The sequence below is a fragment of the Grus americana genome, chromosome 18 (genome assembly GCF_028858705.1).
Source record: "Grus americana isolate bGruAme1 chromosome 18, bGruAme1.mat, whole genome shotgun sequence".
Lineage (NCBI taxonomy): Eukaryota > Metazoa > Chordata > Aves > Gruiformes > Gruidae > Grus > Grus americana.
Genome location: NC_072869.1, coordinates 6,499,343 through 6,522,307, shown reverse-complemented (window position 1 = coordinate 6,522,307; position 22,965 = coordinate 6,499,343). Strand labels below are relative to the sequence as shown.

Here is a 22,965-nt window from a genome sequence, read left to right as displayed (position 1 = left end):
TTTAATCACTCATCATACTTGCACTGTTCTCAGCCAACTGAAATCTGGAGAATAAACAATTTCATCATGGATAAAAACAGATCTACTTTGACAATGTAATTCCTACTACTTAAAAAGACCCAGATAAAACACTATGGTCCCTTTGGCTGAGGCTGAATTAGAGGTCACTGTGGCAGAGTAGATGAGACAATGTTACCGACTGATGATATTGAATTGCTCAATTGCCAATGACTTCTGCAGTTATCTGCTTGTATTTTCCAGGAACTCTGTTTCAACAAAGTACCTTTGACCATACAGGTCCATCTGTATTACAAAAACAAGCTCTAATATCAGTACAGACAAAACTTCAGAGCAAACAAAAGTAAGAATGAGGATGCTGCTGCCATGACAAGCTCATCTTCAGTCAATGAGCCAAACAGGTCAAAGACAGGGGCAACCAGCAGCTGGGGTTCTGTCAGCTCCTCAGACAGTTGTTTCCTTCTGGTTCCCCACTGTTAAATAGGTAGAAGGGTAAAACTACTAGCAGCAATAAAAGCAAAAAAGACTTTAGCAATTCCACAGTACAACCTACCTGAAGCAGGAGCTACTTGTGTTGCTTCAGAATAAGAGGAGGAAGAGGAAAATTTTCCATGAATCAAAATGCCAAAGACAGCTTCTTAAGCAACAAAGGAAAATATTTTCCTATTTCCTAATGTTTCCTAGCCAACTATTAATAGTGGATCATTCATTTAATACAGCTCAGCATTCAATTGCTGCTGTTTTAATCTCATACATATATATGCACACACACATACATATATAAAATTTGTAGCTTTCGCTGGGCTTACCACTCTAGAAAAGTTGGCCCAAAAACTTGAAAGCTGATGCATTGCAGCAGGTCACAGACTTCAGATTACAAAGGCTATACTGTTCTTTCTCAAGTTATTGGCAATAGTTTTACTGTCTGCAGCTGGAGAAGTTCACACAGCCATACGTGGGTTTTTATTTTTACACATAGTGCCACTGCTGTAAATTAGATTTCCAATATGAATTAGAATTACAAGGGCAGCCTATTGTCATTTTGTTGTTGTTACCATAGTGCGGTTTGTTTTGTAAAAACTGGTAAGGCTCTACTTCCCACACAGATGAATAGTGTAAGTAATGCATACAAATGAAATGTGTGCATGTTAAGGATAAATTTCTTTATTTGCTTCATTAACTGCAATTTGACAAACAGTTATTCAGTTACAGATCTACTGATTAGAATCAATCAACATCTCAAAGTTTGAAGACTGTCAAAATAATTAAATGGTTCAATAAATCTGAGACTATACATCCAAAGAAAAATTGCTATTTATTTAGAGACATTTTTAAAGATATTTACCATATCAGCATTCCATGAACTTTGAGGATACATCTTTGTAAATTCTTTTCACTGCTTCATTGACTTTTAATATTGGCAATGCTTACTGCAATTCAGAAGAAAGCATTCTGAGATTTACTTAGCTTGGCATATTTCTTATACTACTGTCTTCTCTATTTGGCATTGTTTTTATCTGCCTCTTGTTACATTTATATTACAAGTTTGGAACCTTACAAAGTAGCTGGTAAGTGACAGGTTTGGGTATAGATGATAAAAGATTTTCTGAGTGGCAGAATATTGTGCATATATGATGGGAAATTCATGACTGTCCTTTAATATAGTTAGATGTTGCATTCTGCACAGTGTGTACTGGGGTGATTAACTTTCGCTATCTATAAGTGACAAGACCTGCCTAAGATACTCATCTACCACTACGAATGAATTTTGAAAAATCAGGTGGCCAAAATTTCCCGGACTTCACACCAAGAAATCTCTTGTTCTGGTCTTCACTGCGCCATGGTCTGTTGGCATGACTGCAGTTCACTCAACCTCTCTGTCTCAGTCTACCCATTTGTAAAATCGGCAAAATAATTACACTGTAAGGTAATTGATAGTTAATGGGGAATGTGTTAATGACCATAAAGCATTTGACAAAAAGCATTACAAGGGCTATCATTAGCGTCTGTTGTGAGCAGCTATCAGCAGTTCTGAATATCCGAGGGGACCACGATGTGACCACTTCCAAACACTGGTTGTGTCTGAATTAGGTTTTTGGTTCAGGCCCAATTCTAAACAAAACAAGGAGCTAAAAGGAGACAGATGGTTTCTTCCAGCTCTTTGTTGCACTTTTATTTTCCTCTTCGCAAACATTAAAGGACAGATTTTCAGCTGATATAAGATGATATAGGTCAGTAATTCTGTTGGTTTTCTAGAATTCCCCATTTTTTTATTTTTTATTTTAAACGATGTACGTCTTTAGATTTAATAATGGTCATTCACTTTGAGTTATAAGCTGCCACTTTCAAATCACAAAATAAGGAATACCGTCTATCAGTACACAGGTAAAATCGATCTACTTCAAGCAGCCCAAAGATTGTTTGATGATCGCAACAAAAATATTGATGAGTTTACAAGATCATTTGAAAGACGGATGGCATCACAACACTGACGTGTTCTTCTGTGCTAGTAAAGAAGTCTGTGTCTTTTTAAAAATTCTGTTTTCTCTCTAGTGACTTGCTAATTTCTACAGTATTAGCAATTTCTAGCTACTTTGTTATCTGGTAATACCTTATGTACGTCAAGTCAGAAAAAGTGAATGTGAAGTTCGTATATAAGATCACAGTGGAGCCAAAACATTTTAAATTTAGATGGATTTAAATATTTTAAATTTAGATGGAATTAAATATTTTAAATCTCAGGGTTTGCTTCCTGCTTTCCTTGTATTGTGACCCACTGTATTGTGCTCCTGACAGTAACAACTGCATTGTAAGCACACATCCTACCTTTACGTTTGTTGGCATGCCCACGGTTTCACTTATTTCAATGGGGCTGTTAATGTATATGAAGATTTGTGGGGATAGACCCCAAATGTGCTACCTGAAAGCTCAGAGTTCTAACAAAGGATTTCCAACTTTCTTTGAAGTATTCATCTTCAGTACTGAGTATGTCTAAAAAGTAGGTATGTATTTTCAAATAGGCCACAGGAAAAAGGCTTTTGGAACTTTAGGTACTGATTTTTTTATTTTTTTTTTTTTTACCCTGCCATTTTTCCTTTCATCATTTTCCTGGATTTCTAAAAGAAAATCCTATGAGAATGAAACAGACAGACATTCATTAGAATATAGAAGAATAAGGGTAATTTTTTTTTTTCCTAATTAACTGCCCCAGGGAAATAGCTCTACCAGTTAGGAGGAAGAACAGTTCCTCTATTGTGCCGTTTATGACTTAGGAGCAGCAGATAGGGAGGCTCTAAGCTACAAATCAAACAGTGAAAATCCTCTTAACTGAACACACCCTTGGGCTTCACACAGAATAAGGCCTTACACTAATCATAAGCAGAACTAGTTGGGATTTTTTTTTTTTGCTGAAACAGGGTTTTGCTGGAAAATGCTTACATGTCAAAACCAAAGTACGTTGTGGAGGGAACTTGATTTCAAAGAAATTTTGCTGAAACACAAGCAGAGGCTATCAGATATCTCCCTGATTTCCTGCGGGTTTGTCTTGTGATGTAGCCAAGAGCCTGGAGACCCAACGTCTTCATCGCTCTAGCTTACCTTACAGTAATTTATTGGTTTTCCTGTGATGTCCCTCCCCTCAGCAGGGCTCTAAGTGTGTATAAAGTTTTGTTTGTGGGTACGGGTAGATTGTCAAAGGGACAGTCTAGGCACCTAGAGCACAGGAGCTTTAAGAATACTGTAGAGAACTCTGCCTTAAACCACAACTCTTAGGGTTAGGCTGTAATTGGCAGCCTTGCATGTGCATGGAAATATTTCTGTCTGATGCCTCTTTTATGGCACTAATCATGCCTAAAGCAGGAATGGTCAGGGATGGGTTGTACTGTTTAAAACCACAGCAATTCTCCCGAGTTGGTCCATTAGCCACCACACCGGAAATATCTGCGACCACTGCTCTGAAGGTAAAAAGGGAACAAAATGTGCCACAGCCTAGCTTAGCTGGAGCAATCTTGGTGTAGTAGTCTGTATTTTGGGTAAAACTGGCTCCACAGGTCAATGCCACAATACTCTTTAGAAACAATCCACAAACCCCAAAGCCACAAAGTAATTTCACAATATGCAGAACTGGGACCAGAGCACTGACTGTCTCTTTGATTCTTAGTTTCTGTCTTTGAAGTGTAGGCATGTCCTGCTAAAGGACTGTGTGTGTGGTAAAGAGGGCTTTAGGTTTCACCCATGATGGATTGTTCTCCAAATACTTTATGTATTTTTAATTATGCTTTTATTGCTAGCATATTTTTCATTATGTTTTATTGACCCTTCTCTGTTTTTCATGTGAAGAAAGCAAGTAATGAACACTAACCTGTCTTCTCTCAAAGCACTTGATAGTAATGCACTTAATACTAAGAAGTCTTTTATCCTTTTCTGAATCAGAATTCCTTATTTTAGTCAAGTATGCTAATTCATCATTTATGCATATTACCATAAGCTTTTTTGTTCTCTCAAAAAGGAAAAAAGAAAAAAAAAGGATAAAGATTTGTTTCTTGCTGCTTCTGGAGAATATAGCAGAACCACAATTTGAAAGCCATGCTCCTCTGCTGCTTTATGTAATGAATTTTAATGCAGTGAAACATACTGCATTCACAGTCTGGTGGACTGGAGCAGGAGGAAGAAACTTCTGTCTATACAACCTCACCAGGGTATTTCAAACTTACATGGTATGAAGGAAGAAAGCAGCAGGTAATGAGAATTGGGTGGCTGAGCTCCTCCAGTCATGGACACTGTAAGATTAAGTCCAGTATAAGCACGAAAAATGATGGGCCTCCCTGGACCATACCTGCATGCTGTGCTTTGGACATAGACTTCAAAGTATCAGGCTGGCTTGGAGATAACTGTATAGCATTGATATCTCAGTCCTTGATCACTTTGTGCTTAGATTTACAGAGGAAACGGGCAACAAATTGCTAAAGGTGAAAAGAGCAAAAATTCACATGACAAAATATGCCAGATGTATACTGTTCACATTGAATATGCCTTGAAAAATAAAAAAATATCTAATTTTTATTCATAGGAATTATGCATTTGAGAGAATGTGACAGCTGTTTCTGACCAGTCCTATACTGAAAGTTAAGCAGATTAAGACTGTGTTACCAACTGATTCTGTTATTAGCAGAATTTCCAGGGACTAGATGGCAGAAGCATGTTTGTATTTTGATAAGAAAGAGTAAATAAAATTAGAGATGATGGGAAGAGATGGACAGTAATGGACTTGCCCTTTCTAGCTAAAATCCAGAACTCTCTTTGCCTTCGATAGAACTTGCAGAGTAATAACTTGTATATGGTGCTTTTCTAATGTGCCTATGGCAAATCATCAGTTAGAAAATGTTTTCATGGCAGTTAGATTAAAAAAACCCAACCAGACTACTGAAAAGTCACTGAATAAAATGAATTAATTTTTACTGAGTTTTAATCCAGCAAATCTTGGCAGGTGTGTGCAGTAATGTCCAGTTAGTTTATACAGAGATAAGAGTGCAGACAGATAAAGGTGAGATATTAAAACATAAATAGCAAGAAAATGAACTTGGAAGAAATGTCGTTTAACCTTGTCAATTCTAATTCTCCACAGCGTTAACACTGATGCTATTGCACCTATCACTCACATGCTATTTTAAAGGTAGGTATGCCTGAGAAATGGATCTAATTGTAATAATTTTGCAAAGACATGCTTATGAAATGGTAACGAAAACTTGTTTGCTTCCCTTTATTGTTTGTAAAATATTCTAATCCATTATCTACACAATTTTGTCTAAAGAAAACAATATTTAGAAGTATTTCCTTGTCAGTCTTTATTGAAAGTATCAGTTACCTAGATGGTTAAAATAAAACACCTCAAATTTAAAGTATTTTGACTTTCTGGGAGGCAGTGTATGCCTGTGTGCTTTTAATTAAGGAAAGGTCTACAGTCATGGTGGAAGGTCAAGTCAATATGCTAAATGAAAACTGTAACTTTGCAACCTCACAGCGCTCCCTGAAAATGTAATAAAAAGGCAGCTAGAATTGATGTGGTTTAGTTGGCTTTTTACGAAGACATTGAAGTGCCTCATAAGAAACTATTAAACATAAGGTAAGGGACAAAGACCTAACGAAGGAGTAGCTGAAGCTACAGAAATAAACTGAAGGTTAGAGAGCTAATGGTAAGGGTTCACAGCTGCCACCGTGTATTAGAAAACAGTAATTATTATCAGGGAGGAGGGAGACTTCTGGGCTAGAGCTCCTCCTGGGCTAATTCAGTCTGAGGAGGATGTGGTCCCCCCCAGCATTCAGCTCCCAAGTCACAGTGACCAGAGCATCCACGTAGGATGTGAAGACCTTTCATGCCATCTTGGCTGCCCCCTTTGCCTGATTTGGATACGGGTATGAGCCAGGAACTCCTGGCTCCTGCAAGAGAGCCTTACCAACAAGTTTAGATTACTGAAAATCAGGGTCACGTTTGCTGTCTGACGCTCTTCCTTTTGCACAGAGTAACATAAAAATTACTGAAGATGACAGCTTCCAAAGTGAATCCCCACTCTCTGGGCTATGAGGGTGTTGTGGTTTAACCCCAGCCAGCAACTAAGCCCCACACAGTCACTGGCTCGTTCCCCTCCGGTGGGATGGGGGAGAGAATCAGAACAGTAAAAGTGAGAAAACTCTTGGGTGGAGGTAAAGACAGTTTAATAGGTAAAGCAAAAGCTGCACATGCAAGCAAAGCAAAACAAGGAATTAATTCCCCACGTCCCAACACAGGCAGGTGTTCAGCCATCTCCAGGAAAGCAGGGCTCCATCACGTGTAATGGTTACTTGGGAAGACAAACGCCATCACTCCAAGCATCCTCCTCTTCTTTCTTTTTGCCCCAGGTTTATATACTGAGCATGACATCATATGGTATGGAATATCCGTTTGGGGTCAGTTGGGGTCATATGTCCCAGCTGTGTCCCCTCCCAATTTCTTGTGCATCCCCAGCCTCCTTGCTGGTGAGATAGGGTGAGGAGCAGAAAAGGCCTTGACTTTGTGTAAGCACTGCTCAGCAACAACGGAAACATCTCTATCTCTAACAGTCAAAACACTGTTTTCAGCACAAATCCAAAACACAGCCCCCTACTAGCTACTATGAAGAAAATTAACTCCGTCCCAGCCCAAACCAGCACAAAGGGCCGTGCCTGCTCTCAGAACTAGTCGCTTTTGACTCCACGTAGGCATTAAACAAGTTGTTGCAATCAAGACATAGGTGGCTGTGTGAGTGCTCAGCACCAAACGTGCAAATGCCTGAGGAACGTCACTGTATTTGCTGGTGATGGATCAGTGTTTTGAAAGTGTTGTGTCTCATCTGTTATTAACTCTGGATCCTCCTGTTTATGATCTGATTGCCAGCATTCATCCTCCAGTGCACTGGCAATTTCAGTTAAGAGAGGCTGGGCTAAAAGGGTATTATGTTTTTTTGTGGTCTGATGTCCATGGTTAGTATATAAATAACAAATCATACAGTTTTACCTTGGACAAAAGTCCATTGCCTTCATGAGAGTTTTGTCCAGGGTAATGTTTACAGTAATTGCTCACTGCTTGTTTTTTTTTTTTATTTTATTTTATTATTGTTTTGGTAAATTGCAAAGATAATAAAAATTCACATACGCTTGCTTTTTATTTTCTTTTGTGGTTGTCCATAATAGCTGCAAGAGCTTTTATATAAGAAGTTAGTCTGATTCCTCCTTTATCTGGAATGTTACATCAAATATATTTGGGGAAAAAAGTTAAAATTTATAAGAAGTGTAATGGAAAAATCATTACCAAGTAACATAAAACCCATTTAAAAATGAACTTAGTGTTTTGGCTGCAGAGGTAAATTACTCTTTAATTAAAAAGAAGAATCATCCTGTAGTAAGTAAAGTCACCCCAAGCAAATGATAATAATTTGGAATGAGGCAAAATGAATACTTCATAAGTGACACAGGAGGTTTAGAGTGCTGAATGTTTTAATGTCCCAGTGGTTTAAAAGAGCAAATCCTGCAGCTGCTACTCTAAGCAGAAAAACTCTACCTTATTGCTTTATGATGCTGGATTTTAAAATTGAGGCACCAAAGGGATTTAGATTATAGTCTGTGACAGACTGTGCTCTCAGTACATTGACACTCTCTTCCACTTCTCCCTCCCCCAAAAAAAGAGAACAGTTGGTAACTGAAAAGTAAACATGTGCAAAAATATATTTATTATTAAAGGGATCTGTTTCACTCAGTATCTAAGAAATTCAATATTTATTATTGCATGCAGCAGATATTTTGCTGTGTCACATGCTACATTAATATAAGCTGGCATTGTCATAGAGCTTGCAATTTGCTTGGAGAGCTCCTACAATTCTGCTAATGGATGGATAGGTCTGTAAGATTCAGAAAAGTAGTTTCTAAAGAAGGAAAGTTTTTTGGCATGGAACACCCACATATGTGTAGATAATGAAAAGGAAGAAAAAAACCCTAAACAACCCAACTCTAAAAATCTGCCTGTATGGTTTCTTGAATTTCGGTATATAGCAGACAGTATCTATGGAGCTTGTATCACAAAACGTCCAGAAGGCAATATATAGAAGCAAAAAATACTGGGCCCCAGAAATGGAGCTCCTTCTATCGAGCGCCTAGAATTTCCTCTGCAGAATCCAGGAAGAATAACATGCTTTGGTAAAACATTGAGTAATCTAGGGAATTTGGATGCTTTCAGACTTAGGTGATAGATAAGCAAACATTTGCAGAAACATTTCTGATTCTTGCTCTAACTGACTTGAGAGTAGAAGTCCTATTGCACATCAGTGGAAATAACGAAGAGAACTTCAATGCCATGTAGCAGCTGGCACCCTAACTTCCACAGCCTTTCATTCACTGCTTTAAGAATAACTTGCTTAAACATTATAGACAAATTTTTCAAATACTTAAATATTTAACGGTGCTTTCTAGAAATCAATTAATAATCTATAGAAGCCAGGTGATCTCTGTATCCTTTGTTGTCTGAAATATTAATGTATTCAATTATTCCAGAAAGACTTAATGCAATTTTTTGGGGGCAATTTTACCAGGTCTAAACAATCAAAATGCTGACATACTAAAATACTTCTGAAAAGGTCCTTCATTTATTTGATGTGACAGTGAACTGTAATTTTTCACTTGCAATGGCTACACAAATACCTCACTAATCTGATAAAATGAAACAGTGCAAGCCTAAAACAAAGATCGAAATACTGCTTGGGTACCTGAAATTTAGTCTCAAATTTTGGAAGTGTTAAACACTTGTTCTAAAGCATCATTCAAACTCCAGATGGTATCTAATGATTGTTTGGGATTATAAAATTAAATGACTGTTCCTTTCAATTATACGTTATTGTTAGTCTTTCTACTAAAAGAATTAAATACGTAATTCTTCCCCCCTATCTTTTTCTTAGTTTGTATTCTATGAAGAGCCATAGTTGTATCTAGTTCCAATCCTGATTCCCTCTTGGTACAATAACTAAACTTCAGTGGTTTATACACCAAGAGAAACATCCTATTACAGTTTGCTCCAAATAAAACCATTAAACTTTTCCAGTTTTATCTGTGCTACCATAAAATGCACGCTTAGACCTATAGTATGAACTGTAAATTTGTCCCTTGCAAAAAAATAAATCAAAAGCCTCATTTGTATTTCCATTGCTAATCCAGTTTTAGAAAGGTGAAAAAAATAATGTGAATGGTATTTACGGTATCAGAAGCTGATTATACATGAAGTAAAATTCTTTATTGCTGATATAAAGTTTGGACATTACATAACTTGATTTGTGTAATTAAGGTTTTTTCCTAAGGGAAGGATAAAACAGGCTATTTCTAGAATCTAATTTTCCTTTAAAAATGGCAGTATGACTACAGCAGCTCTAAATGTAAGACCATGACTGCAAAAGTATACTGGCACTGCCTAGCAATGCAGCCATTCATACAAAAATGAGTTTTACTTGCTGTGTATTTTTTCTATTTATATATTTACGATCAATGATTTATAGTTGCCACACCTTCACTTGACTCTATAACTTGTCCTGGCTATTGAGTTTTGGGATTTGTTATTTAACAAGCATATATTACCTATGACTTGAAGATGACTGTCTAGCCAAAAAAATACAGGAAGGAACATAAGTTAAAAGTCAACTATTCTACTTCAAAAGTGTTAAAGATGAAACTGCTTTTGGAGGTCACTAAGGATTAAGATGCATTTTTAGCACATAGCTAGTGTAGGAAGTTTACTGCGTTTTGATGTAAAATACACCACAAAAAATTCTGTTCCGTATTCCTGGAAAGTCATCCTTCTCGTGGTTTCCAACAGCGTAGTTCAAAAGGAGAAGCTTCCTCAATAAGAAATGCCAACTGCATTTTAAATATTGCCCATTTGCTGCTTACAAAATATCTGGATGTCAACACATTATTCTGACTGGTACTTTAAAATTGTTATTACTGCCACATAGCCATGGATGTTTAGATGGTTCAGTTAATGGCTGGCTTTCCACCCATTTTCAGCTTTTGGTTTCAAGGTGCTCTCTGTCATCTCTCCCCACAATTCTGTCCGTAATTCATGTAAGTGTATATAACGCTGAAAGTCTCCCACAAAAAAAACTGCTGCAAAAATCTAATGGAACATGAAATCAAGTAAATGGAATTTGGTACAGCAACTAGTTTGCATTTTTATCTGCAGACTTGTTTCTTATCCATCAACAAAGTAACAGTTAAATGTGTGTAACTCGGATGCTTTGAAACGTTTAAGAAATATAAGTACACAAGGGTCAGAATAAAAAAATATGAGGTATCTGGGAAATAAAACGTAGCATTCAGATTTTCAGTATTAGATTTTGGGAAATTATTTGCACTAACTCATGAAACCTGCAGGTATTTTATATCTTGTAGCTTATCCCTTTGTATATTGCTACGTAGCCACTGGGGGATAAGTTTACTTGTTCAATTGCTACGTGCCCCAAACTTTTCTATCCTTCACTTTCATTGAAAGTGTTCCCATTGGGGCAGAAGGCTGGTGCCAAGCCAACTCGCAGGACTGCAGGAGCGGGGCTGCACTGAAGCTACCCGGACTCCGCAGAGCAGAGAGGCGTTGTGGCTCCTCTTCCTACCAGAGCAGATAGCAGCTGTGTAGGATGTATTTGTAATGTGTAGAAGGCTTGTTTAAATGTTGCAGTTTTACAGGGAGCTTAAGGGCTGGTGAGGTTTTCTGCTCTGCCCAGGAGTCTCAGAGCATTTTGATCTGCCCCTCTGGCTTCTGCTTGCTCTCAGCTACAGTCCTGGAAGGGAGGCCACAGTCCAACAGTTTAACAGGCTATGTAATCTAAATTACATTTTTGTACAGACAGACTACGGTTAATTATTGTGTATTACTTCATGCAGTGGTTCTGGAACAATATGATCCATATCTGACAGAAAAATACACAGTAAATTGAAGCATTAGCTTTCATCTTCCTGTTCCATTTATACCGTTCTATGGCCACCTGCTATTTTATTGCTGGTTTCAGGTACAGTAAATGCATTAGACTTAGCACCTTGATAACTCTTTAGTCAACAAAACTTTTGCTTGGCATCTTGATTTATCATGTCATTTTTCTTTGGGAAGTATTTTGGGAACATTTAAAAATGTTTTTGATGAGTTTCACTTTCTAAAATAACATAGGTTTCCAGTATGCCTCCCTGCAAGCTTTGCTGTCTAGGTTATCTTAGCAGTGTTCTTCCTTGGACCATGCTTTTTTTTTTTCCCCCCCTATGGACCATGCTTTTAAATCAGAAGGGCTCTGCTGTCCAGAGGGAGAGGCAGCCATTTCCTCTCCATGTAGTTTTAGAGGGGAGACAGACCAGGCAGCCTGCTGCTAAACCACATCTCTGTTAGAGAGCCTAATTTCCTTGTGAAGTCAATAGAGGGTAGAAAGGAATTTCCGTTGGATGATTCAGAGCTCTTAAATTAGCAGACCACAGTCAGGTGTGAAAATTCCTCAATTTGTGCTAATATATTGTTCAATCCTATTTTCTTTTATATTAACCAGCAATAAAAACCCATTTAATATAAATGGTTTATAAATATAAAATTGATTTTGCTTTAGAAAAACACAATAAGCATGTGTTGATGAATTAGTGTCGTTTGGACTTTAACTCTGCTTTTTATGGATATGAATATTTTATAAAATTTCGGGCGAAACCACCTGTAATCTTCAGGGTAGACAGAGGTGCATTCTTGCAACTAATACACATGTTCTTCTCCCACTGATTTTGAATTACTCATGTGAATAGTCTCCTTATACTGTAGTGATGACAATACCACCACCTCTTCCTGATTTATATTCTGTTCCTATAGCAATTTAATTCATTATCCTATTGACTTTCTCCTCTGAAGCTGAACATTAATCTGAAGGTTATAGAGATTTTACTAAACCACCCTTCCATTAGACATGTGTTCCCTCATCTGGTACTTTCCTTGGAGGCTTATTTTTCAACATTAATAAGCACCGGAGTACAGCAAACTTATCTTCTGGCTGAAATACTTAAAAATGACCTGCATCATTTCCAATAAAGTCTCCAAAATGTAATACAGATGGCCTGTGGCAACTGACAGGTCTGAATTTCAAACTTCCTTCTGCAAGCTGTTGGCAGGAGTGCCAGCGTTACGAGGTGCAGTAGGGGCAGGCTCACAGCTAGCTCTGCTGCGGCGGCGTAACCACCTGTAGTTATGAAGCAGCAGGACGTTCCTGTCCTCTCTGCTCAGGGATATCACTAGCTGATTTAATGCTCCTTTCCTGACGAAGAGGAAGGACTATGTGCTAGCACAATTTGATGAAGACTCACAAATCCTCACATCAGTGAGGCTTCCTATAGAGAACCAAACAGAAAAAACAGACCTGGGAGAGGAGTCTAAATATTGGGTAAGTGTAGGGAATTGTGTGGAGAAAACAGGGCTTTTGTGCAGAACTGACCTGTAGGTTAGAAAAGGAGGCAGAGTCCTGAGCCAAATGTCATCTGGGAGGTGCAACTGAACGTTCACCTTGTAGGTGGTGAAATTTTGGGGAAGAAGATAGGGGCCTTATCAAATGAAAAGAGATGTAAATGGCTTGTAACACCACAATATAGAGTTGGCCTGTACTTGCTGTTTCTTCTGATGTGCTAATTGGCTGTGGCTACTTCTGTTTTGCCAACATAACTAAAGTCATAGTACATATACTATACTTTATTCCAGTAAAGGTTTTTTGGTTGGTTTGCTATTTGTTTGGGGTTTTTTTTGGTATAAAGAATACCAACATTAGGATTTTTGGGGAGGCTATTTGGAACCACACAGGCAAGTCAAAGGTGTACAGAAGGTCTCCGTGACAGAGCCACTGTTTCTGATTTAACAATTTAGACTACTCTAATTCTGCAGCAGGCTGGATTAAATTATTCCAGCTGGCCAGATGCTTCTCATAGGCTGTCTATCTGACAGTCCTGCTTCTAAAAATATCAAAAGTTGGATTTGCAACGCTGATCTCTCTGATAAGTAATCCTTAGCTATCACTTGAACTTCCTCACTCATATAGAATATGCCTGCAGTTAAAGAAATTGCAGTAGTAAGAAAAGGCTGGTATTCCAGAATTTCCAGCCTCCCCCTTTGATTCACATTTTCTTGTATTTTACTTGATTTTCTTAGTGGCTTTCAGCAGCAGCAAAAGTAAATTTCAGTTCTAAACTGTGTGTAAAGCTTGCAACATGTATTCATTTATTTAGACAGTATTCTGGCTTTCATTTTACTTCTTATGTAGCGGATGAAATAATTGTGTGCTTATAATCTCTGCTAATGGGTTTCTGAAGGGTGACTTGGACAGAGATTTTTTTCCTATGTTGTGGACTACAATCTCTTGTTGGAAAGTCTCCAGCTATTGAGTTTGTGAGAAGTGCATAACCCCAAATAATTAAGCTCCTTGACTTTCTGCCTTTACATCGATAAGGCTACTACTGTACACAGCCATAAAGTGGTTGGAGGTCTCCTGCAGCACATTTTTCATTTTTCTGGTTAGGAAAAAAAATCAGTATGGGTTTTTATGACTTTACCACATGGTAAAGTTAAAGGGACTCATTTTCATTACGAACCTTTTGGGGGTTGCTACTTTTTTATTTTAACAAGGTAGACAGTACCTGAACAGCAGCACTCTGGTAAATTCTGCTGTATTTTGTACTGCTGCTGTCTGAAAGGAAGATGGTCTTTTTCATTAAATGATACAGACTCTGAAGCATTAAAACCTGTTTTGCATAGAGACAGGCAGCAGACACAAATGATTGATGTCTTAGTTGGGGACTTTGGTTGAGCCAAGATTTTCTTTTAAGCATTGCAATGCAGTAGGATACTTATGCAAAGAGTAGGGAATTAAACACACTCAAGTATGTGTCAGAGGGACAAGTAAATGCTCGATTTATTTATTTAAGTATCCCAAAGCCTGCCTGCCTTTCCACATTAGCAGTGCCAAACATTTTGATGATAATCTGATACATAGTTTTAAAGCCCTTGTACTCAAAACTATTTAAGCATTAGTTCAGTTATTCTGCCTAATAAAGTGATAATTAGGGGCTAAAAGGTAACCAGATTATTGTAGAGATCTCTTGACAGCCTTTAACACCTAGTTAAATGTTTAAGCCTGTAAATTACAAGCCTCTTGGTATCATTCAGACCACAGTATATTTTGAAGCAATTTGCTATTTCTAGATTGTTTTTCATGCCATGGTACTACTCCAGTGCTCTCTAGCTTGTTCTGAGTGTGTGCCCACTTGCAGAACATCTTCACTAGGCAAAAAATGTCCCTAAGAACAAACTTCTTGCATAGTATGGATGTTAGGTGGGATTTGCAGAAGTGTAAAGAACATTGCAGCTGATTCAAGATATGCTGGAGCTGTTTAAAAGCTTCTGCCTTGTCTGTACTTGGATTTAATTTAGGTCTGAGCCAATCTAATAGTTTGCCAGTGCTGTGAGGAGGAGGTACTGCTCTCTCCTCTGACCTCTCCCCAGGTTCCCCTTCTCTCTCTGCAATGTGCTGACTTTAGCATGCATTGGAGATCTCCGTGAAAATGAGGGGACAAACATGGATAGGAGTGGAGGGCAGGATGAGTAGGAATGAGCTGACTGTGATCTACTGGAATAGATCACACTTCTTGGGTACTTCATCCCAAGTGGGAATTGCTTCCACAGCAAAATAGATGTTTCAGTAAAACCCGTAGTGGGTTTGTCCAACACAAATAAGAACAGCAGTAACAAGGCTGCGTCATGGGAGTTAGCGTGCAAATAGCAGTCAAATAGTGTCATCCTGCAATGATTTTTCTCGTTACCTGCACCCGCTAGAGCCAAGCCAGCAAATATTCATTCTATTCTTACCTGAACTAGCTAAATTAAACTAATACACTTATGCAGTTATTTTTCTTTATCCCATCTCCTCTGACAGCATTATCCAATGCAGAAGTGATAGTAATTAGCAGCAACAGTCTTGAAAGCATATGTTACATTATAAAGACATGGACTCTATCATAAAGTCAGCTAGCTTGTCTGCAGTTTTCTTACTGTAGTTGCTGGGAGCTGTAGACATTACATCTTCCAGTGCTGAGAGCTTATCAAAAAACACTTATTTATACAGACAGCACTTGTATGGGTGGAGGTATATTCTAAGAATACCGTCAGCTGCCGTCCTTCACTGAAAATTTGCAGCCATGCTATTCAGCATGATTAATTTGAATCTGTGCTTGTACTTTGGAAACAGTATGTGTTCTATAAATAAGACTTAACAGTGTAGATGCAGATTCAAATTAGTAATTAATACTTGACCTTATTGGAACTTACCTGTCCAGCTGCCCAAAACAGCTATCTGAAACTTTGAAAAGCCCATCCTCAAAGGACAGAATTCATCTTGCTGTCTGAAAAGGTGGTGTTTAGTCTAAGCTACTTGGCTTGTTGTTTGTCTCTGCTCTGTTGTCAAGGGAGATGCATCTCCACAGAGTGATTTGTCCTGTCCCAAGTGATGTGTCTCTGGCTATAGGAATCGTCATCCTCTGAAGATGCTAATCTCTTTCTATTCACTGCAGGAGGAATTCTCATAACTAAATGAATCCTGCACATACTCTGGATCCAGCTGTGCATGACTGACTGACAGCAGTTTCCACTTAGCTAGGTTTTCTGCTTTTATTAAGAAAAACTTGAGGTCTCTGTTAGCAAATACAAAATATTAATAGTACTTAAAAACTCCTACTTGAAAAAATAGAAGAGCCTAGTTAAGTATTGCAAAACAATGCTGTACATTTTTAACTTTTGTTATAGTCTGTGACTCATGAATTTATAACTTAAAAACTCTTAAAAATATCTAAAAGGATGCTGATATATCAAGTGCAGTGGTTTCAACCAGATTTTTGCTTTGTTGTTCAGTCAACTTGCTTTTGTTTGAATATTGCTCTTTTGTAAATCTGATTAGCAAAGCAAAGACCGTCTTTACTACAGCCTATTTAACTTTCAGCTCTTAAAGGAGTAACACATTATATGTTCACTTATCAGAATTTAACGAAGGCAACCAGAAGTCAGTTGTGTAAGACATGAATAATTTCATGAAAGAGCTGCCACTGGCTATATTATACATCTATGTAGCTTATAAAACAAAGCAAATGATTACCATCAATTATAATACCATCATTTGACATCTCTGCAATTAATTTCCTACTCTTAAATAACTGCTGTTGCACAGTGCCAAAGAAAATGCCATGCATTAACTGACTCATCACCAGAGTTGGTGATAGATAGTACAGATGGTAATTTGATTATTCATCTCCAAGAAAATAAGTGCTTTATTATGAAAAACTATTCATTTTGGTCTTCAGAAAAAATGGTAAGAGGATACCTTGAGTATCTTTAAACACAACCCCTACAGTAATATACAGTTATTCTGAAGCATTATTTTATTTAAGACTTGTGGACTAGAGTTGCATGAAAGTCTGCAAACTTTACTGTACATCTTGAAAAAGTATTCCATATACAAGATTGGAATATTTATGCAGCAAGAGATCTAAGCTATCTTTCAATAGCTATCAGGATCATTAAACTATGGTTTTTTCCTGGGACAATTACAGACCTGTATTTAAAATACAAAGCAAGTACCAATTCTGCCAGAGTTTGCTTGTGGAGGTAATTGTATTTTTGAGCAGACCAACAGAGTTCTGTGGAACCCCCTCTAAAATTAAGTATCACCTTATTTTTACTTGAATTAAAGGCAGAATGATGCTCAATGTAAAGTGTTACACGCCAGTGAGTAGCAAAAGCAGCTCTTTTATAAGAACTTGAAGCACTTTCAGTATTGCTTTGTGGTTAATCTTGTATTTGCATTTACTAGGGATATCAAGAGATACTTGATTACTTTGGAAGTAGCACATAGGAGAATATAGTGTGTTTATGCATACAATAAATACAACAGTTTCATCTTCAGATATCAGTCACACAATTTGCAGTGCATGGGAATAAAAAAAAAAAAAAGCAATTCCCTGATTTTCAGAATGGATAAAGGGAAACAATTTTTATGTGTACAAATTAGTTTGCAAATACCTTGAGGCAGAAATGGAAAGTAAGTAATTCATACTGATTCATTTGTAACTTGAAATACATTGACATACCTCCCCAGAGAAAGCCTGTCCATTGAGTAGGTGCTCTGATCCCTGGCTGTCTTCACTTCCGAAGTGTAACCGGATTTCCTCTAAGCGGTGACTATATGTCATCGGTCCTCCAGAGATGTTGACCAGATGCTCTTTGTCTAATCGTAGCGATACATGTCTCCCTGTATTATACATTGTCCCACTGACCTAAACAAAATGGAGGGGAAAATTTTTTTTTTTCAAAATAATTTGTAAATCCTAGAAACTAGTTATACGTACTTCAAGCTTTCACTCCTTGCACACCTTAATTTAAATGTAGCAATACATCTTATTGTTGTGAGATGAAATACACAACCTTAGGTTATACTTCAACTTCTGCTTTGAATCTTATACTGTATATTCAAATATTTTGCTAAATCCATATGTACATATTTTAGCCAGGGGCACATGTTTAACACAGTGAATAGGATTATTGTACTTCTAAATAAGTAGGCTTTTAGAATATTTTTTGTGCAAGGTCTGAATAATGGCTTCATTACAAACTTTCTGCACTGAAAATAGGAACGTTTCAGCTGACATAAATTATTTAAGTACATGTGAACAAATTTGAAATTTAACTCACTTTTCCTTCTTTTAATATTTATAACAAAGTTACCCAAAAGTAAAGGTGCTGCAAAAAGCAGAGATATCATTATTCATAAATAGGGAGCCCTGCTCCTACTGGAGCTGCACGTAAAAACTTTCATTGTCCTCCTCTGCAAGTCTCTCTGGTTATGAATATCTTATGTTTACAATTGCCAGACATTTTAGCCATAGCAGTAGAGAATTAATTACAATTTGACTATAGATCTCTAGTTCCTATTACACCTCAAATAGTTGTAACGCCTGTCAAGATTCATCTTTATTTTTAAAAAGACTGAATGTTGTGCTTCATTTGCTAACTGATTTACAGCTGCTGTAATGAAAAAGAAAATGATTGGGGAAATTTCTCATATGGAATATAATTCTGTCATAATTTCCACTGTCATAGGAAAAGTTCCTATAGCAAGAGATTTCTTAATTTATGCCATTAGAAAGTGAAATATGCCAGTTTGAGTTAAAGTAGAATTGTGATTTATTTAAAAACATTCTGCATGGATACAAACGGTACACTTGGATAACATTCATTTACTTTAAGAAGAGGAAGTGTAGCAATAATATGCTTTGTTGCACTTCAATTTAAAATTAAAGACTTTACTATTATGTATTATATCCTACACTACATCAGTACTATAGTAACTAACATTGCTGCAGTGTCATTTTATCTGTAATACTAATTACTGAGTTTAAATGACCTGTTTTCTTGCACAGTATGTTGTAAAAAGTTACACTGAACAGACTGTGCAATAGAACTAAGTGGAAGAGATTAAACAGCTTTAGATTGTTGTATTTTTTTAAACTTCGATACAGATGTTCTATTTTTTGTGTTTATTCCATTTCAAAATAAGCAGTAATAAATTTCTTATGAAAAGTAATAAACACAAATATTCCTATTCATTGCAAATAAACCACAATGATCTTATTTATAAATGCTTCTTAGTTTTTCTGCTTGACTTTGCATGCATAATAATTAAATACCAAGTTTAATAGGTGGAAGAAGGTTAGTTTATTGAATTCCGTTTCACTATGCTGCATACGAATGACATAAAATTGCTAATCATAAGTAACAAATGTAGTTTAAAAACAAATAGGGGAAAATGGTTTAAAGCCTCTTATTCACATGTGGAAACTCATGCTTCACCGAACACCCAGTTACATTTAGCAACTATGCAAAATACTCAGAATCCATTTTCTTACTTAAATTGGTACAAATCTCAAATTAGGTTACCATTATTTTCCCTCTCAAGGTAAAAGTGACCCAAATAACCCCTAATATGAATCAAATAACTCTCTGCAGAGCAGAGAGGGGAAATGATGAGAGACAAATTCATGAACAGGAGTAACATTTGTCTGTCTCATTTGCCCCCTCATAAAAACGCAGTGCTTGTAATGAGATTGTATTGACTATTTTAAAGCAGAACTTCCCTACGTAACTGCAGATGAAGAACACCAGCAATGCAGCGCAGTACCTGACGTGCCTCGTTTCTGACCTGCAGGGAGGGAGGAACGCTTGAAGTGAGACTATAAAAATGTCCTGCATGGGCACGTAGACTTGTCACCAGGAAGGACAAAATCCAAGATCTTCAATATAAAAAATGCAAGGTCTTGCCCTTTTATCTGCCCCCTTAGGTTTAAGTGCAGAACTAGTTCTCTTGTTGTGAGCGTATGCCCAAGGGAAGAGCAGCCACACAGACCAGTCTAGATTCAGGACCAAACTGTACCTGATGTGCCCATGCCTATTTCTTTTCTTGAGAGAAATTGCCCAACTTTTAACGGACGCTTCTTTTATGGGCATTTGATTACTACAAGAAGAAGTGTCATATTTGCCATCTACTCAGATTACATCTGAATGAAAGACTGAAATATTTAGGAACCTTTTCTTTATGTCTGGAGACTTTCTGACTTGCTGAGAGTGTATAGTAGTCTGTGCTTGATTATGGGAAGTACCACCATAACGCGATGTGGAATTCTTTACTGCAGTTCAGGATAACGCCTGTTTTATATACAAACCCAATATCTTATCACCTTTAAAAATGTGCATTTCAAGTATAACCATTTACTGTTGTAGGACATAGTATCCCATAAATGCAATCACCTTCTGTTTGCAAGCTTGAAGTCCACGAATGCATTATACTGAGTAGGAAAGTGTCATGCAAAAAACAATGCAAGAGAAAGAAGTGCCCTTCCTTTCTTTTCAGCAGAAAACAATGCATTGTCTTATCATTATGTGCAGTTTTAACTGCAACGGGAGAAAAAGAAGGTTCTGATCTTATCCACAATGTGAACCTGCTGATAAAAGAAGGATTTTCCATGTTTTAAGGTACTGAGCCTTTACAGTGATGGTGCACTGTCATTTTAGAACATCAAACTGGGGGTTTTTTGTGGAAAGCAAAGTTGCATGTGGTCTTGTAAAAGGCCACAGGCACAGAACTTAACGAGGAGGTATTTTCTGTATTTTGTACGCTCTCCTACAAGGCAATCAGTATGAAGACGGGGGTGCTTTATGGGAAAGATGTTGACTCTGCCTGGTACAGTCAACAATACCTGCTACTCCAGAAAGCATAGTATTTATTTTTTTTATACTGTTCTATGGCTTGGATAAAATGTTATAAGGTGGTTTAAAAGGATAATATAAAAAAATCTGGTAAGATCTAAGTAACTATTTCCATAATGTGTCAGACTAATCCTTGTTGCTAAGTCCTTCACAGTGATGGCCTCTGTGTTGCTTCTTGCTCTGCTATTAAGTAATCTTTTTGTTCTGCTTTTCTGTTTGACTCTATATAAACATGAAAACATAGCAAACAAGCTTGGGGAAAAAAAGAGCACTAAATCTTGCCCTCCTGTTTTTCAAAAGGATCAATATTCACATTTATCTTATGCCCTAGAAATGAGACTATAGCAAAGAAAACATACATTAAAATGTCAGTAAAAGAGACAGAAACAGCGAAGTCCAACATTGTCAGATTTAACGATCATACCACATTCTTAGTTGACCCCCTTTTCCTCATACCTTAAGACAGGTTTTCATACAGGTGATTTTCCTGTGGCAAAATCCCCAGTAGCACAGAGCATGCTGATGGACTTCAACCTTAATTGCAGAATAGTTCAACTTTGGTAGACTTTAATTAAATTATTAACATATTCCTGATGCAGTTATTTTCTATTTAATCTCATTCATTTTAATTCTTGCTTCACAGAGCTTTGCGCACATAATTCCCCAGCAGCATTACTCTTTATCTTGATGCAAGACAGCCACACAGGCACACGCTGCTAATATATTCTATACCACGTTTTTAAGTAAGATCTGAATACTCATGTGGTATCTGTGTATAACCTGTTGGTCCTATGATCACAAAAAAAGTCCCAGTTCTGCTCTTGGAAAGGTGAAACACAAGCAAAGTCAATAAAAATGCATACCTAATAAACACAAACTCTTTGATGCATGCTTATCTTGAAACTCTACAGACCTTTATGACCATTAGGAAAAAAAACCCCAAACAATCCCGCAACATCTTTTTCCTAATGATGTTCTTTAACCCTGCATTTGTGGAAGCATTTTTGTTGTGTCCCACGTAACTGCATATCTTGTTCTCTTTGTTTTTCCTTCCACTAGTCCTGAACCAAGTATTTTTCAGAACTTTCTATGTGGCCTACATCTTTACATTAGTCTGGTTAAAGTAGCCTTCAAAATCCTGAGCGGAAGCGACAGAAAAAGAAGCCTGTTTCAGGGCAAAGCCATGCTAGAAATGTAAGCAGGGAATGCAAGAGGAAAGGAGAAGGAGCTGAGATGGATTCTTTGCCTTTCACTCCCATGCTACGTTAGCAGTTCACTGTCACCTTTCTTCAAGGGGTAGCACAGGCTCGCTGCTTCCTAGGGGCCTTTACAAAATAGCAAGAGTGCATTTTGATTTATTCAGATAAGAGTGGTCTGAAGATTTGTTCCAAGAACATTTTTAAACTTGTATCAGTACCTGCAGCACTGAATGTAAGGAAGCAAGAAAATCAATCGTGTATGGCTGCGGCTGTGGTGTCCTTGGATCTTATCTGCAATATTAGATGTTCCTTTCTTTAGGATGAAAATAGATACAGTCCAAAGAAGTCTTAGTACCGTGTAGGGAAGCACATCGCTAAGGTTTTGAAGGTGTCGTAGTGCCCCAGTTTTATATCCTGCAATAATCAAGTTTCTATCATCTGCCACCTGGCTACCATATTTTCCTCTTGGAGCCCTACATTCCAGCAGCAGAGGAAAGCAGCTCTGCAGGCTCAGGGAGTGGCGGGCTTTCCTCCCCCGCTGACCGCACCTGAACCACCAACGCCACGTGGGCACACAATGTCATTTCGATGTCCATGTAGTGACAGCAGTGGGTGGCCTGGTGCATGCAGCGTGGATCCAAAGGGACCTGTAGTGTGCCATTGCTTTTCTGCTCAAGTCCTCTCCCTAGCAGGTTCATGGAGGCACAAGTGCTCCATGGAAACATTAAAACATTAACACTAAAATTAAACTGTTCCTAGCATCTGCCATCTAGGACTCTCAAAGTGCTTAAAAAAATGCAAAAATGAATCTGCAATTGTCTTTTGGCTCACTGGGGTAAGTCAACATTAATGCCAGGTTGTTTTATTTTCTTCCTGACACTTAGACAG

At 37.6% G+C, this 22,965-nt stretch overlaps 1 protein-coding gene and 1 long non-coding RNA gene across 8 annotated transcripts in view; one reads left to right on the top strand and one right to left on the bottom strand.

The window, feature by feature from the left end:
* The window catches only part of CA10 (carbonic anhydrase 10), a 206,739-nt gene that overhangs the window by 29,321 nt on the left and 154,453 nt on the right, over nt 1-22,965 (bottom strand). For 6 of the 7 annotated variants that reach the window (XM_054846754.1, XM_054846755.1, XM_054846753.1 and 3 more), the window contains one exon: nt 17,707-17,892. The exons of the other annotated variant lie outside the window; for it this stretch is intronic. In XM_054846754.1, coding sequence (XP_054702729.1) covers nt 17,707-17,892 — 186 coding nt within the window. The remainder of the gene's footprint in view (nt 1-17,706; nt 17,893-22,965) is intronic. 7 annotated transcript variants of the gene reach the window in all.
* The window catches only part of LOC129214698 (uncharacterized), a 177,843-nt gene that overhangs the window by 108,005 nt on the left and 46,873 nt on the right, over nt 1-22,965 (top strand). The window lies entirely within an intron of this gene.